Here is a 14623-nt window from a genome sequence, read left to right as displayed (position 1 = left end):
ATATTGGTGGTAGACGCTGACCTTACTGGTTGAACCAAAAAGCTCCTGAATTTCCAGCTCAGCTAGAGGAATCCTCTTTACCAGTCAGTTTGCAGAGGTGCTGCCTTTACTAAGGCACCGAGTTTCTAACTAACTATGAATCTTGCTGAAACTAGAGTGTGGCCAAAGAAAAAATGATCAGCGATTTCTATCTTGAAAGTGGGTGTCACAGCTTTAGTGGTCTGCTCTGAGGCAGAAATGTAGAAGATGCAGAGGTGAAACATTTAAATACGGCCCTTGCTGTTTAGGCATTTAGGAGCTTGTGAAAATGTCAAATTGACACTGGTTTTAAAAATTGTGCACAGAATAAAGATTAAAACCCCAATGGGCCAGCAGGCAGAGTGAAGCAGAACCAGTACCAGCCTGCCTCATCCCCACAGCCATCAAGGCACAAAACCCATTACCTTGCTCCTGCCCTTCAGTACTCCCTAGTCCTGTGCTAGGAACCAGACAGCACAGAGGGATTTCCCCAGTCCTCAGGATGGCACTTTGCGTGCTAAAACCTTCCAGGTCTCCTCCCTGCCAGTTTGCACCAGGCAGGGCCGGGCAGGACAGGGCAGCCCTGGGACGGTTCTTGTGCCTGTGAGCACAAGTGATGCACAGTAAGTGATGCACAGCAGCTCTGTCTGGCTGCCACCACACAGGCGCTCCCATGGCCAGAGGTTCTGCACTGTCAGCACCGTGCTACTGACGGTTCGGCTCACCTCCAGGGCTGTGGGTGGGTTATTTTATCACCTCCATGATATGAAGCTCCTGTAGGCAAAGCTAGAGAAAAGCAAGGCTTGTCCACACACAGGTTTCTACCCACGCTGTCTCCTGTCAGAGCCACACCTGACACAGCTCTTAAGGTGAAAAATTTGACCCAGAGCATGGACACACGAGCACAACGCAGCCAAGGTCCATAAAGCATATAAAAAGGAACCGAGAGGCACCTCCTGGGTTTGAAGGCATGGGTTATAAAATCTGAGTTGTCTTCCCACAAGGAGAACTGGTTGACTAATCTTCCTGCTTTAGCTATTGTGAGTGGAGATAACCTCTACTTCCAAGCTTAAACAGACATGGAAAAAGGCTGTGATGAGTGTAGAGGAAAAACCTGCCACACTCCAACTTGGGGATTGGCCCAGCGCGTGTTCCTGTTGAGAGCTGCCTTCTGATAACGAAGTGGCAGGAGAAAAGGCACAAAGGCATCCTTTGGGAAAAGAGAAACATAGAAAGCTGCATGAAGAACAGTGTTAAGCCGTAGTCTCTCACTGCTGGTTTCCATTGGTTCTTCAGGTGGTCTGAAGTAGGTAACTTTTTAATCCTTTATTCCCAGCTGTCCTACGCCTTTGCTGCATGACCACGTAGGTGACTCATGCACACAGCTTGCAGTTTACAGGAAACTGTCTCCTCCCTATGCAGCTTGAGGCTGTTTGGTGCCCCCTTCTCAGCTCCACTTCCCCTGGAGAGATGGCTTTTTCCACCAGCTTTGCCAAGACTGATGCTTCTAAGGCACAAACCTGTGGCACGTGCTGCCTCAGACCACGTCCTGGGCTCAGATGGCCGTGATCAGCACAGAAAAGGTTCCATACATCAGCCCCTTACTGCAAGCTGCATTTTAGCACCCTCCTAGGCTCAAAATAGAGCATTACTGCACACTGCTAAACAACGTGCACATTCCACCCCAGACACAGCCGAACCTCACTGTTGCATTTTATCATCTTGGCAAATCAGCAAAATTTGCTCTAGGAGGGAAAAATCCTAACAACATCACATGGCATTAATGATTTACTCAGCTAAATAAAAAAAAAACAACCTGCCTCTGTCAGCTTTAGACCAGCAGTAGAAGAGACTGGTTCCACTATATTACAGAAATTAGGGATAGTTTAGTAAGCGACGCCTGTTCTCATGAGCACAAAGAGACTGAATTTTCATCAACCCTTCCCAAGTGAAACAAATGTCCAAGGAACAGGGTGGTGAAATAATCAGGCTACTAACAGAGAAAGGAGAGAGAGAGAGAGGGTAAGAAACAGCCAGTTCTCAAATCTCAACACCACAGAGGAATGTTACAGATGCCACGACAGTGGAAAACTGGGGAGAGCTGGCCCAGGAGACATACCAGTGTGCCAACAGATGCTTAACACATGCCCTCACACACAGCCAGGCAATCCTGATGATCATGACAGACAGCTCTCACATGAAGCATGGCAAGAAGTTGAGATTTACTTTTCTCTTCCTTTTTCTGTCCTTTTTTGCCTGGTCCTGAGCTTTTTTTTTTTTTTTAAAGTAGTGCTGTACACATTTGGTGGCACAACAACAGGGAATGACAAAAAAAATCATGGTTTTGGAAAAGAAAAGCATCAACAACCACCTTCAAAGACAAACTGTGGAGCAGAAGGTGAGCGCATACATCCCATTCCATACAGTCTGATCCACAGAAGATTTTAAGGGGAGATCTGATTAAAGAGCAGAGCTACTAATCCGCTTGATCCTTGTTTATTGACTTCATCTTCTTCCTCTGTTCACCAGGACTGAGAATATGCATTTTCTTCTTGGCCTCTTTGAACTAATATGTTGTATCCTTTACACCCATCCACAGGGAAGGGAGAGAGCCCGTCCACCTCACATTAACTTCTCCTTTCCTTTTAAGGCTGAGCCCAAGTGTTGCATATTCATTACCACATCAAAAACACTTTGCCTGAGGTCTGTCTTGGTGTGCTGTAATGGGTTCAGGACCCCAGCTGTCTGCCTGAGGATTTAGAGCACTGATATTTAATAGTAAATTATACATCAGAATATTTCATTTTACACTTTCTTGCTGAAGCAGCATATTTATAATGGTATACTCTAGAGCCACTAAACAAAGATGGGGAGAGCACAACTTTTCTGTTCACACAGTACAGTCTCCTGGTTACTGTGGTCTGGACTCTGCCACTTGAATTTTTGGATGCCAGTCTCTGTTCTTAACCCATTGCTGGATCTTCCTTAAGTCACATCTCCCACTACCTCCCAGTAATAAAGTGGAGCAAACTGCAATGTATTCCTAGCATGATTATGGAAGCCAATTTCCAGCCCACTTTACTAACAGCTTTAACAGCCAGAGCAACTAATAAAACCAAAATGCTTTACAGTTAGTCATTCTCGGAACTTTGCTGCTGAGATCCCGCTAACACCATTTCAAGGGTTGTGGCACAAGTTCAAACCCTTCTTTCATGTACTGAAACAGCCTAGATCTGTGTTCTGACACCTTGCAGCTGTAAGATTCCTCTGGGTTCTCTAATCACAATCTAGTAAACATATGCAGCATCAGATCTGAACTGTGAAACTTTTAAAAGAACATCAGCATTCTGGAAGGAAACAGCAGAGTAATTAGTTTTTCTCTAAGTAGTGCCAGATGTGTTTAAAAGTCACAAACACGAGTGCAAAACCTGCATAGTTTGAATTAAAACTAGTAAGAGCATAAACAATCCCCTCCAATAGCTGCAAGCTCACAGATTGCCAGGATCTGTAAGCTGGTAGGAAGCATGTTTATCAGAGGAGCTCCTGCTAACTCATTTTATTCACCAAATCCATCATTCATTCCTGCTTGAAGTTAAAGTTACACAAGCATGCACCTCCTCAGAGTTCCTGTGTTGGGGCAGTAGATGCTGAAACAGAGGAAAGTTCTATTTTTCTCCAGAAAAGCTCCAAGGCACTTAAGAGCCTCAGCTTCCATGAAAACTGTGAATCACCACCTTCTGCTGTGCTACCTTCCCTCACTGCAATGAGAGAAATAGCAAGGAACAGTTCCATTCATCTCATAACTGCCTCAGCACCACTGGAACAGCAGCCCTGTCCTTGAACCTGAGTGAACTGCTCTGCCTCATTCTTAATGCATGTGTATTTCCTTGAATTCTGGCCAGATTGGGTCGTTAGTGGCCTTTAGAGAAAGACACGGACAGCTGAGCTACCTCAGAGTGGGTCATAGTTCTTTTAGTCACTTATGTTGGTGGGGGAAGAGTGAAAGATTTCTTTCCTCTGACTAGTTTTTATTCAAATAATTTTGTCTCCACGCTCAAAGTGTTTTTTCTGCTCTATTAGAACCTAAGACAGTTTCAAAAGGCGCCCAAGTGCAAAGCTGTTTCCACATTATCATCTTTGACAGTGCCTCACTCCCCTCCATGCAACCAGTCCAGTGACTAAGAGATGCCTATGAAGAAGAAAAAAATAACCGTGCTTAAAGAAAACATCTTTTGCTTTTATTTTCAAGACATCAGTATTACGATTTTTAAAGCCAGTAGTAGGTCAGTTTGGGGACTGACTGACAGCAACACTTGCAGAGAGGCCAGAGATGACAGACGGTCACCCCAAGTAAAGGCACCACTTTCCTTGATGCGATCAATACCCACGGTCAGCAATGATGTCCTGCCTCCTGCCTAAAGCCATCGCATTCTCTCCTGAGCAGGAAGGAGGAGAGTTCACAGCCATCTCAATCTTTTCAGCACAGATTGATCCCCCCATTAGCAAAGAGAAGAGCCCGCACCACATTACACCAGATCCTCAGAGCACACACTGAAAAGAAGCACTGACACTTCAGCAGGCACGTGCCCAGTGACACCTCAGAGCCCATAATCGCACGCCTCCGGGCTGTTCTTCAGATAGAGCTGGAGGAAGTTTTTGAATGTCTGCGTGTCAGTCATCGTAGCCTGGACAGCAGGGTCCTGCTTCATGGCCTCCATCCAGCGCTGGAGCTTTGGAGCATGGCTCAAGGAGCTACAGGAAAAGGAAAGAATCTGAATAACGCCAATGGGACATCAGGAGGGCGTCAAGGAAGCTAAACAGCTTTAGAGGTTCTGTTTAACTGCTTGTTTTGCTTTATCCCTCCCAGTGTAACATTTGGCTCAGAGTGGGTGACAATAATACATATCAAATGGTAGGAGAGAGACTGGCATCTGGAAAGTAAGAGTTCTTACAGAGGGTGTGCACTCTGCAAAGCTGAGCTAAAGAAACAAACAAAGAGCACTTATTGTGCAAGACATCAGCATGTTTCTGCTTGTGTTATTCCTGCTGCAAAGGAGACTTTACTCTTATTTCTCATCTGCTCCGAGTTGAAAGTAGAGGCTTGTGCACCACTGCCTCCCTCTGGAACACTTTGTTAGTAGTGATTCTTCAACAGATTGTGTGCAGCGGTTGAGTCCTTCTCCACAGCTCACAAATCCCTTCTGTCACAAACCAAGGTAAGCTTCTACTAGCCTGCAACCCAGCAGCTCAAAATGCAGACTGTCTACTGAGGAAACTGAGGATTTGATGAGGAAACTGAGCATTCAACTAACTGACAAAAATCCACAGATCCACTCTGACACACCCTTGAGAAAAACTGTGTGGCAAATTGAAAGTTTAACAGCATCCACAGTTCTTTTCCTTCTCTTCTGGCACACTACCTAGAGTACTTTGCATTCCAGTTTCCAAATCCCAAGGTTAGTTAAAGCATAACCTCTCTAGATAGCTCCCAACCTTTACCCAGGAAGCACCTTTTCTTAACATACAGTGGTTGAGCTCTTCAATCACTCAAGTACCTCAATATTTCTAGGCCCACAGTTCTGTATTGTTTGTAATATTTCCCCTTCCCATCAAGGGCCACGCAGAAGACAAAGCACATCAGAGGTCCATCGGTGAAGTCCTCATCTTACAGTACCAGAAGTTTCAATTCATGCTGGATTCCCTGCATCTTCCTCATTCTTCACTAATACTTTAGGCAACAGGGTGCCTCTAACTGTACCACACTCATTGTCCTAGTTTGGGCTGGGATAGAGTTAATTTTCTTCCTAGTAGCTGGTATGTTGCTGTGTTTTGGATTGAGGATGACAATAACACTTTATAACTTCTCATTACCACCCTGCCAGCGAGGAGGCTAGGGGTGCACCAGGAGCTGGGAGGGGACACAGCCAGAACAGCTGGCCCAGACCAGCCAAAGGGATGCCCCGTACCTTATGGCATCATGCTCAGCAATAAAACAGAGGGGAGCTGGCCAGGGGGCCTGCTACTGCTCAGGGAATGGTTGCACACTGGTCAGCAGGTGGTTAGCAATTGTATTGTATGTTCCTTGTTACTTTTTTGCTGTTCTTTTTTTTTCCTCCCCCTTCTCTCATTAAACAGTCCTGATCTCAGCCCATTAATTCTTGCACTTCTCATTTTTCTCTGCCATCCCACTGCAAGAGGGGATGAGTGAGCAAACAGCTGTGTGGTGTTTAGCTGTCTGCCAGGTTAAACCACAGCATTCATCTTCTCATTTTATCACCCACATCCTCATACAAGCTGACTCTTCAGCCCTGTACTAAACCAGCTATAAATCAGTTCTCCTTTGGACACCATTTCCTTATGTTAACCCAATACCATGGTAACTGGAGCTGTTTAAGGATGTACCAGACCAAGATATTTAAGTATAAAAAAAAAATCCATTACAACAGGGACAGATGACCTACAGCTAGGCAAGATATGATTTACCTACCTCAAAACAAAATGAGCCTCCTTTATCAGCCCAGAACTTCCAAAGAGGATCAGAAGATTTGATCCCAAGCTTGAGGTTTTAGACCAAGAAATCTGAAGAGGTGTCCATACCTCTACTCCCCCCTCCCCCTTCAAATAAGGGCCATTTTCATCTACAATGTAGAAACAGAAAGAAAATCCTGCATTTTGATCACTACTTCAGGATCTGCCAAAATTATTTGTTAGGAAAACAAATCTGACAAAAAGTCTGTTTAAAACTTTTTGTTTGATTTTGTTTTACAAAAGATTCCTTAGCAACTCACCTCTGGTTTAAGATGCTTTCCCCCACCCCAAAACTGTAACAATGCACTCACTCTCTTCAGCAGCCCCTAAAAGTGGCCCACTGCTGCACCATGTATGTAAAGAATATTTATGCTGAGGCATTTCAGAGCGTGCTAAAAGCCAGGCAAAGTACTCACTCCGTCAGCTCAAATGCTTCTAGGCGTTCAAACCAGGGCCAGATCATGTAGTCAATCATGGAGACTGAGTTCCCACCGTAAAATGTAGTGTTGCGTTTGGCCAGAATCTGTGAGGAGAGAGGACAATCACCCTCAGAAGGAAAATTAGCACATCGAGACCCTACAGTAACAAAAAGCCCAGCTCATAGTGGAATGCAGGCATGCTGAAGGAATCAGATGGGAAATAACGCAGATACAGCACACTTCTCCTATGCATGCAGTATCTGAGGAGTCAGAGCTGGTCAGTAACACAGTTGTGATATCAAGTTTTAACTATTTCATACACTGTCAGTCCAGCTCTTCTCCTGTGCTTGTTCAAAATTTGCCATGTATTATTAATCACTAGTGATCTGCAACTTGTGTGCAAACAAAAAGGAATTTAGCTCTTAGAATCTATCAGTTACTGATTTGTTATCTGTAAAAAAGGAATAATGGCAGAGACTAGTCAAACAATACATACGCACTTCTAGAGCAATGAGGTCAACCAAATGTAATGTTGTTTTGGCAAAGACTCTGTTCCCACAACACTTGAGTGCAGCTGATGCCAGGACAGCATTTCTGACATTACACGTGGAACTGGATTTGATTCCAGGTGCAAAGGAACAGGAAGTATGACGTTTACATACACCAGAAAGAGACCCCAGCTCAGCACAAAAAGCAGAGCCACAAGGAATGCATGAGCCCTTGCAGAAGTTTTTGAAACATGTCAGAAGCCTAAGTGTAACAAGCATCAAGCTCAGTATGCTTTAACAAACTTCCAGATCTTGGTCTCTTCTTTTAGGAGTCTGGTCCCACTGTTTCCAGACACTTCCGTGTTTTTAAGATGGAACTCCAATGGAACTTACAGCGTGTCCCTCAGCCCCCATGATCTAATGAGCTTTAGAGCAGTCCTTTAACATCTCATGCTGTTTGAATTACCATAAGTCTGGTAGAAAATAACCGGACAGTTGTTATCTGTAGGTTCCACAGTCCCAGAGACAGGAACACAGCTCCCTCTATTGGACAGCAGCAAACTAAATACAGCAGTGTTTGCAAACATTTCCCTCTTGGATTTGTCTTGCAACAGGCTGAGTAATGTTTGCATGGCTTTGTCCCTTCTTCCCATCCTTAGCCAACCTTTTGCTGCAAAATCCTTCAGAGTATAGTAAAATAGAGACCCTGAAAGAGCTGCAAGTATTTCACGGCATTAATAAAGCAGGAAGAAGGTTAATTTTGCCTTAAGGCTGAACAGATTTATATTTCAGGGAAGTGAAATACTTGAGCTCTTGGGGGAAGCTAAGTGTATCAGCAGCAGCACTACTCCAGCAGCAGCCTAATCAGATGAGACTACCCTGAAAACAATTTTAGTTCAGCAATTCAGTGGGCAAGGAAACAGAAAGCACAGGACTGTTAGGAGAATTAGGGAAGTACCAGAAAGCTATCGGAAGCTTCGCACAGGAAGCAAAACATGCTGGGGGAGGATTGCTTCTTACCTAAGCCACACACGCATTAGTTGCGGCTGCTAAAAACACAGAAGGAACAGGTTTGTGATACAGACAAGTCTGACACCTGCTCAGGCTAGCCAAGAACCACTGCTGACACTGAAGCAGGATTGTGAAGCTCCTCATACAGCAAAGTCACCTGGCACTTCCTGGAGCTCTGCTGCAGTTACCTACACAGCTGAAGCAGAACACAGCCCACGGCTGGATTTCTGCAAGGGACAGATTACACTCTGCTCCCTCAGCCCACTTTTCCCCTGCCACCAGAAGATAAGCAGGCAGAACAAGGATGAACTTTTAGCAGCCAGAACTCCTCAGCCTTTGCTGCTATAACATGCTGCTAGGCCTCCTTACATTTAAGGAGGAACAAAGACATAAGTGGTCAGCTACAACTCAGAAATCTCCCCATATCAAACAGAGATTTCATCATACAGATGAGTATCAGTTTAGCTACTTGGAATTTGCTGTAATGGTGCTGTTATGCATCCTAGGCTGGGGGGAGTAAATTGAAAGACTGTTCATTGCTATAGCTACCAACAGAACAAGAAGAGATCTAGCTCCAAATACCAAAGCATGGAGAGAGGGATGTAAGGGGAAACTATGTAACTGCCAACCTGCTCACTACTGTGAAAGGCTCTTACCTCTTCAAGTTTGCTTAACTTTTCAGTAATCTCCGCTTTCTGAGCTGTGGTATCCTGTCCATCTTTGAGAGCCATAGCATACTTGAAAAATAGAGGTGTTATCTGTATAAAGGAAAGGAGAAAGTTTTTAGTATCACTATTACAATAATACAAGCAAGTCATTCAGAGTTTAGGACACTAACTTAGATGTTAAGATGTTTTTAAACAGTTAAAGTCCATTAACAAAAATCTTTTATACTTCACAAAAGGTAAAGGCTCAAAGGAAGACAAAATAAAATACTAATGGATTTTAGTCCTGTAGCAACAGAACAAGAGGAGCGTGTTTCTAGCTTGCATGTACTATCAACAAAGTGTCAAGGTACGAAGCAATAGTCTTTCCCCAGGTACACACTCTTGAAAACCAAATGCACTTTACTTATCAACAGTTAAGGTACTTTTATAAAAAGAGATATGCAGGCTTCTAGAGACCTGTACATTTTTAATACAGTAATTGCCAGATAAGTTAGTATACAGCACAGAAAGTTGCCCAGAAATTAAGCTTAACTATATTTTTCGAAGTTGTCGTGGTTTAACCCGGCCGGCAGCTAAACACCACGCAGCCGTTTGCTTACCCTCCTCCTCCCTCTCTGGGACAGGGGAAAGAAATGGAAAGTGAAGCCCGTGAGTTGAGATAAAGACAGTTTAATAAGACAGGAAAATAATAATAACAATAATAATAATAATACAATGGTGATAATAGTACTACTACTAATAATATGTACAAACAAGTGATGCACAATGCAATTGCTCACCACCCGCTGACTGATGCCTAGCCTAACCCCGAGCAGTCCAGCCCCCTCCCCGCAGCTAGCCACCCCTATATATTGTTTAGCATGACATCAGATGGTATGGAATACCCCTTTGGCTAGTTTGGGTCACCTGTCCTGGGTCTGTCCCCTCCCAGCTCTTACTGCACCCCCAGCCTGCCTGTTGGCAGGACAGAGCAAAAGGCTAAGATGCCCTTGGCTTGGTATAAGCACTGCTCTGCAACAATTAAAACATCGGGGTGTTATCAGCACTCTTCTCATCCCAAGCCAAAACACAGCATTCCACCAGCTACTAGGAAGAAAATCCTGTTCTAACTCAAACCAGGACAGAAATTCATATACAAGCATTTTTCTAAGATCTTTGTCATTCACACAACCAACATTCACAGCACAACTCACTTCTCACAAAATGGTTCCCTGTAACTCCTTTACAACAGGCCTTTCTGAATAGAAATAGTGGGAAACAGATTCTTCCCCTGCCCGTTTATCCCCCTTTCTTTGTCCACATCTCTTCTTCTTTGCATCTTGCATTCCTTCCTCTTCTCTACTGCTTTATATCCAAGACTTCTTTCACTTCCTAGATCCTCCAAAGCACGTGCTTGCACTATCTACATTTAGGGTACAGAGAGGTTATCTGCAGCCAGCCACAGAGCCCGCCCCCACCCCATACTGAGAGCCAAAACCAGGGTGCTTATACAGGTCCCATGTCTATGGCCACCTGCAAGCTCTTGGCCTTGGTTGTAGGCTCTCTCAGTCAGGCACTCGTCACATTCCACAGTCATACAGTGTCCTACAGCAACACTCAGGATTAAAATACAGCAATTGTCACTGCCTATGTCTCAAGCATTAAGTTAGTTTGGCCTCTATTACAGGCCTCTACTATATTATATATATAGTACAGGATGCTCGAAACCCTGCCTCTGTCATACACTTTAACTAGCCTAGCTGTCTTCCTGTATCCATGCCTTCCCATTAATACTGGAAGCAACTCAGATGCAGAGCCATTTGCACAAGCTAATAGCAAGAGAATCAAAATTTCTCAGGTTAAATTTAAATGCCGTTTATTTGGCTTTGCTATACACAAGACCCCTCAAGAGATAAAAGCAGCATTAGTAATACAGCTGGAGATTGCGAAGCTCTAGTGAGGTAAGGAACACACCCTACCCTGATCACACAGTACCTTTGAGAAGTGTTCCAGGACCATCTTCTGAAAGGCTCGCTCATACGGGTCTGAAGGCATCAGCTTCTTCCCTGGAAATGCTTCATCCAAATAGTCGCAAGTGATCGGGGACTCATAGATAAGCTGGCCTTTGCAGGTCTCCAGAATAGGAACTATCCCAAAGGGGTTCTTCTCAAATAACCAGTCAGGTTTGTTCTTTAGATTTATGTTAATTACTTCATAGCTAGAAGAGTAAAGGAAACAAAATCCAAGCATGTTCAGCCCCACTACAGTCGACTCCATACCATGGTGAAATGCAGTCAATAAACCTCAACAGCTATAGTCCTTGAGAGGCTGAATGCTCATTCTCCTTCTCTCCCTGGTCTTCCCTGGGATCCTCTCCAGGACTAACCATTTGACACTCAGAACCACTGCCAGGGAGCACTTCCCTTCACCAGAGAAAACCAGAGCTGACTTACAATGACTTGTTTATTAAGTTAATAAGACACACAAACCTTTTGTGAGCACAGAGCAGCAGGCCTTCCAGTCATGCTAAAAACAAAGGTCAAGCTTGGCATACAGCACACTTACCACATGTAAGTTCAGGAACATTCTGAGAAGGAAGCACTTAATTGCATTTAAGCCACACTGCAATTAAGAGCTGCCCCAGAACTTTAATCTGACTTTGCACAAAAGTCCAAGTCTTCCCTGCCTGTGATAAGCCTTCTACCTTACATAGAATAGATATGCAGGGCAAAGGCAAAATAAATATTGATTAAAAACAAACATACAGGAAATTTGTCTATTAACGAAGCATAAATTACACTCATGCATGACCCCAGAAAACCCATACAAGGCTTGCTAAATACTGCTGAACCTTCAAAACAATCAAAAGTTACCAGAAGGTGGCTACTAGGTTTTTTTTTTTTTTTTTTAGCAATAAAAACCCTCCAAACCACTACACTAAAACACACCTCCCAGCACCCCGTATCAGTCCAAAGACACTAAATAACGACAGAATTAGACTGACCTGCACATTTTAATGCATCTACTTTTATTTTGGGGGAGGGTGAGAGACACAGACACCACCAACACACACTACCCTGCAATCAGAGGAGAACTGGGGGCTTAACACTTGCTTTGCTCCCAGCACAGTGCTGATTATCGAAATTGGGACAGGCTTGGGACCTGCTGGGAAGCAGCAGGTGAAGAACCCCGTTACACTGAAGCTGTGAGCTGAGGGAAGCATTACTCAGCATTTGGAAACATGTAAATGACTTGGCTGTCTTGAAATAAGAACCACCATAACTTCGGGCTTCTATAAACTTATTACAACACAAGAATAAGAATACTTTATAAGAAGATGGTACTTCTTTGTTAAAGATGTCATTTGCTTACTCCCACGTTTCACTAAGTGGCAGCATAAAGTTACGCTAAAGACTTGCATCTCCTTGAATTGTTGCTGCACCTTACACTAAAAACAAACAAACACAGGCCGAGGCTCTCTTTGCACTTATTCAGAACAGGGCTAAGTGCTATTACTGCAAACTTTCAGGAAGAAAACAACACAACTTCTGCGTTTGTTTGCTTGTTTTCCTTCGGCTTTACTTCATGCCTTTCCATTACCGACCTCCCACCCAGCGCTAAGTACCCTCCACTCCAGCACAGCCTCCCCCTCCCCACCAAACACACACACCAAAAAACGCGAGTTTTACCACAAAACCACCCCTATTTTCCCTCAGTTCCCGCGGGGATGTTCAGCCAGGAGCTCTTTAGGACACCCAGGCAGGACGGGGGGAGCCTCACCTGATGCCCTTGGCTCGGAGGACGAGGCGAGTCCGCTGGGCGAAGGGGCAGAAGCGCATGCTGTACAGCCGGATCAGCCCCTCGGGCACCGCTCCGGGGGCCGTGCTGCCTGAAGAAGAGAGGAGAAAAGCAGCCCCACCGTCACATCACCCCTCGGTCCCCCTCCGGTGCTCGCAGCCCCAGCCCCCGAGCCTGCCGCTTACCCTTGCCCAGGCTCCGCGAATGCTCGCCCGCCATGCTGAGCGCCTCACGGAGTACTAAGCGGTGCCTCCTGGGGCGGTCCCTGCCTCAGGTCGCTGCCTTCGTCCCCTTTTTATAGCGACTGGGCGCTGCTTTGTAACCTCCGGCCGCCAATCGCCCGTGGAAATGGGAAATCGAAGGGAAATGCGGCGGTGGGAAGGGCAAGGGTGTTGCAGGCAGCCCTCACGCCCTCCTCCTCCTCCTTCTCCTCTTCAGGGACCTCCTGCAGCTGCGCTGCCCTTCGCACCAAATCCCAGACCACCTGGGAAATAATGATTTATATAATAATAACAACAATTTCCACCCTGCCTTCAAGTCAAAGTTGTGTGGAAGCCGTGTGCTTGTGGGCACATGTCCCTGCCACGGACGTCTCTGCCAAATCTGTCAGTGCTAATAGAGATCTGGAGCTTTCTGAGAGCCACCAGGGGATCCCTGCTTATACAACAGGGAAAGTTTTGCCTGCTGTTGACTTTTAGTTTGGCTTTGTTACTGTAGCTAGGCTCAGGCATCCTGTCACAAAGACCAGTATTTTTGTGGGGAGATCCTTCCTGCTGGCAAACACTGAGATGGCCACCAGTAAAGTCACCGCAAACCTGACACGATAATGCACTCAAACACAACATGAATTTTTGTCAAGTCATTAATTACATAATCAAGCAGCAATAAGCAACTTAACAGTAAAAGGGAGTGGTAATTCATTGCACAAGCCTGCCATGCCCTGGGCAAACAGAACCCATATGTAAGACATCCTGTCCAACAAGATAATTTCTCCCACCCTTAGAAGAACTGTGCCAGAGGACATTCCTTGTTTTGCTGACAGCCTCCTGTTAGGACAGTTTCAGCAATATTTGGGTCAAAAACAAACAAACAAACAACAAAATTTATTTTGAGACAGGCACACACAAATCCAAGGTAGAGTTATACCATTACAGATCTGGGTGCTATAAGAGCCCTTGGGGACACAACAGAGGCAGTGCCTGAAAACAGCAAGATCTCACCACAGGGGAACAAATTCCTCATTGTGTTTTGGTTTTGTGCAGCACGGATCACAGAGAATAGTGACAAGAGGCAGGGCAGATGCTCCTGTAGCAACCAGTAGTGCTGGTAGTGGGTAGCACTGCCTGGGAGCTGCACACTGCTACAGCACACAAATAAAGACTACAGTGAGAAACTGTGAGCAATAGCCCTGTGAGGATGAAAACAGGGCATTACAGCTAATTCTGCTTTTAAAGCGCTTGGGGATTCTTACTGTGCTAGTGCCAAACACCATGGATGTGTAAATCCTGGAAATCATTAAGGTTGGAAGAAACCTCCAAAATATCTGGTCCAACCATCCCCTAATGCTAATGTCACCAACTCATATCCCTAAGCACCATGTCCAACCTTTCCCTTTCCAAGGATGGTGCCTCCACCCCCTCCCTGGACAACCTGTCCCAATGCTGACCCCCTCCCAAAAAAAGCAGGACCGCAGCCATACACCCCCCTCTCCATA

The 14623-nt window shown here is 45.1% G+C and overlaps 1 protein-coding gene across 1 annotated transcript in view; it reads right to left on the bottom strand.

The window, feature by feature from the left end:
* Window positions 1-4234: 4234 nt before the first annotated feature.
* LOC101796130 (swi5-dependent recombination DNA repair protein 1 homolog) overlaps window positions 4235-14623 on the bottom strand; it is a 67759-nt gene continuing 57370 nt past the window's right edge. Inside the window, exons 3-8 of the mRNA XM_005008920.4 lie at window positions 13095-13393; window positions 12892-13000; window positions 11107-11329; window positions 9121-9222; window positions 6963-7069; window positions 4235-4770 (exon numbers count right to left, since the gene is read on the bottom strand). Of these exons, the coding sequence (XP_005008977.2) occupies window positions 4617-4770; window positions 6963-7069; window positions 9121-9222; window positions 11107-11329; window positions 12892-13000; window positions 13095-13128 (729 nt within the window). The 5' untranslated portion in view covers window positions 13129-13393 and the 3' untranslated portion in view covers window positions 4235-4616. The remainder of the gene's footprint in view (window positions 4771-6962; window positions 7070-9120; window positions 9223-11106; window positions 11330-12891; window positions 13001-13094; window positions 13394-14623) is intronic.

Source organism: Anas platyrhynchos, chromosome 6 (genome assembly GCF_047663525.1).
Source record: "Anas platyrhynchos isolate ZD024472 breed Pekin duck chromosome 6, IASCAAS_PekinDuck_T2T, whole genome shotgun sequence".
Classification (NCBI taxonomy): domain Eukaryota; kingdom Metazoa; phylum Chordata; class Aves; order Anseriformes; family Anatidae; genus Anas; species Anas platyrhynchos.
This window is presented reverse-complemented; position numbering and strand designations above follow the sequence as displayed.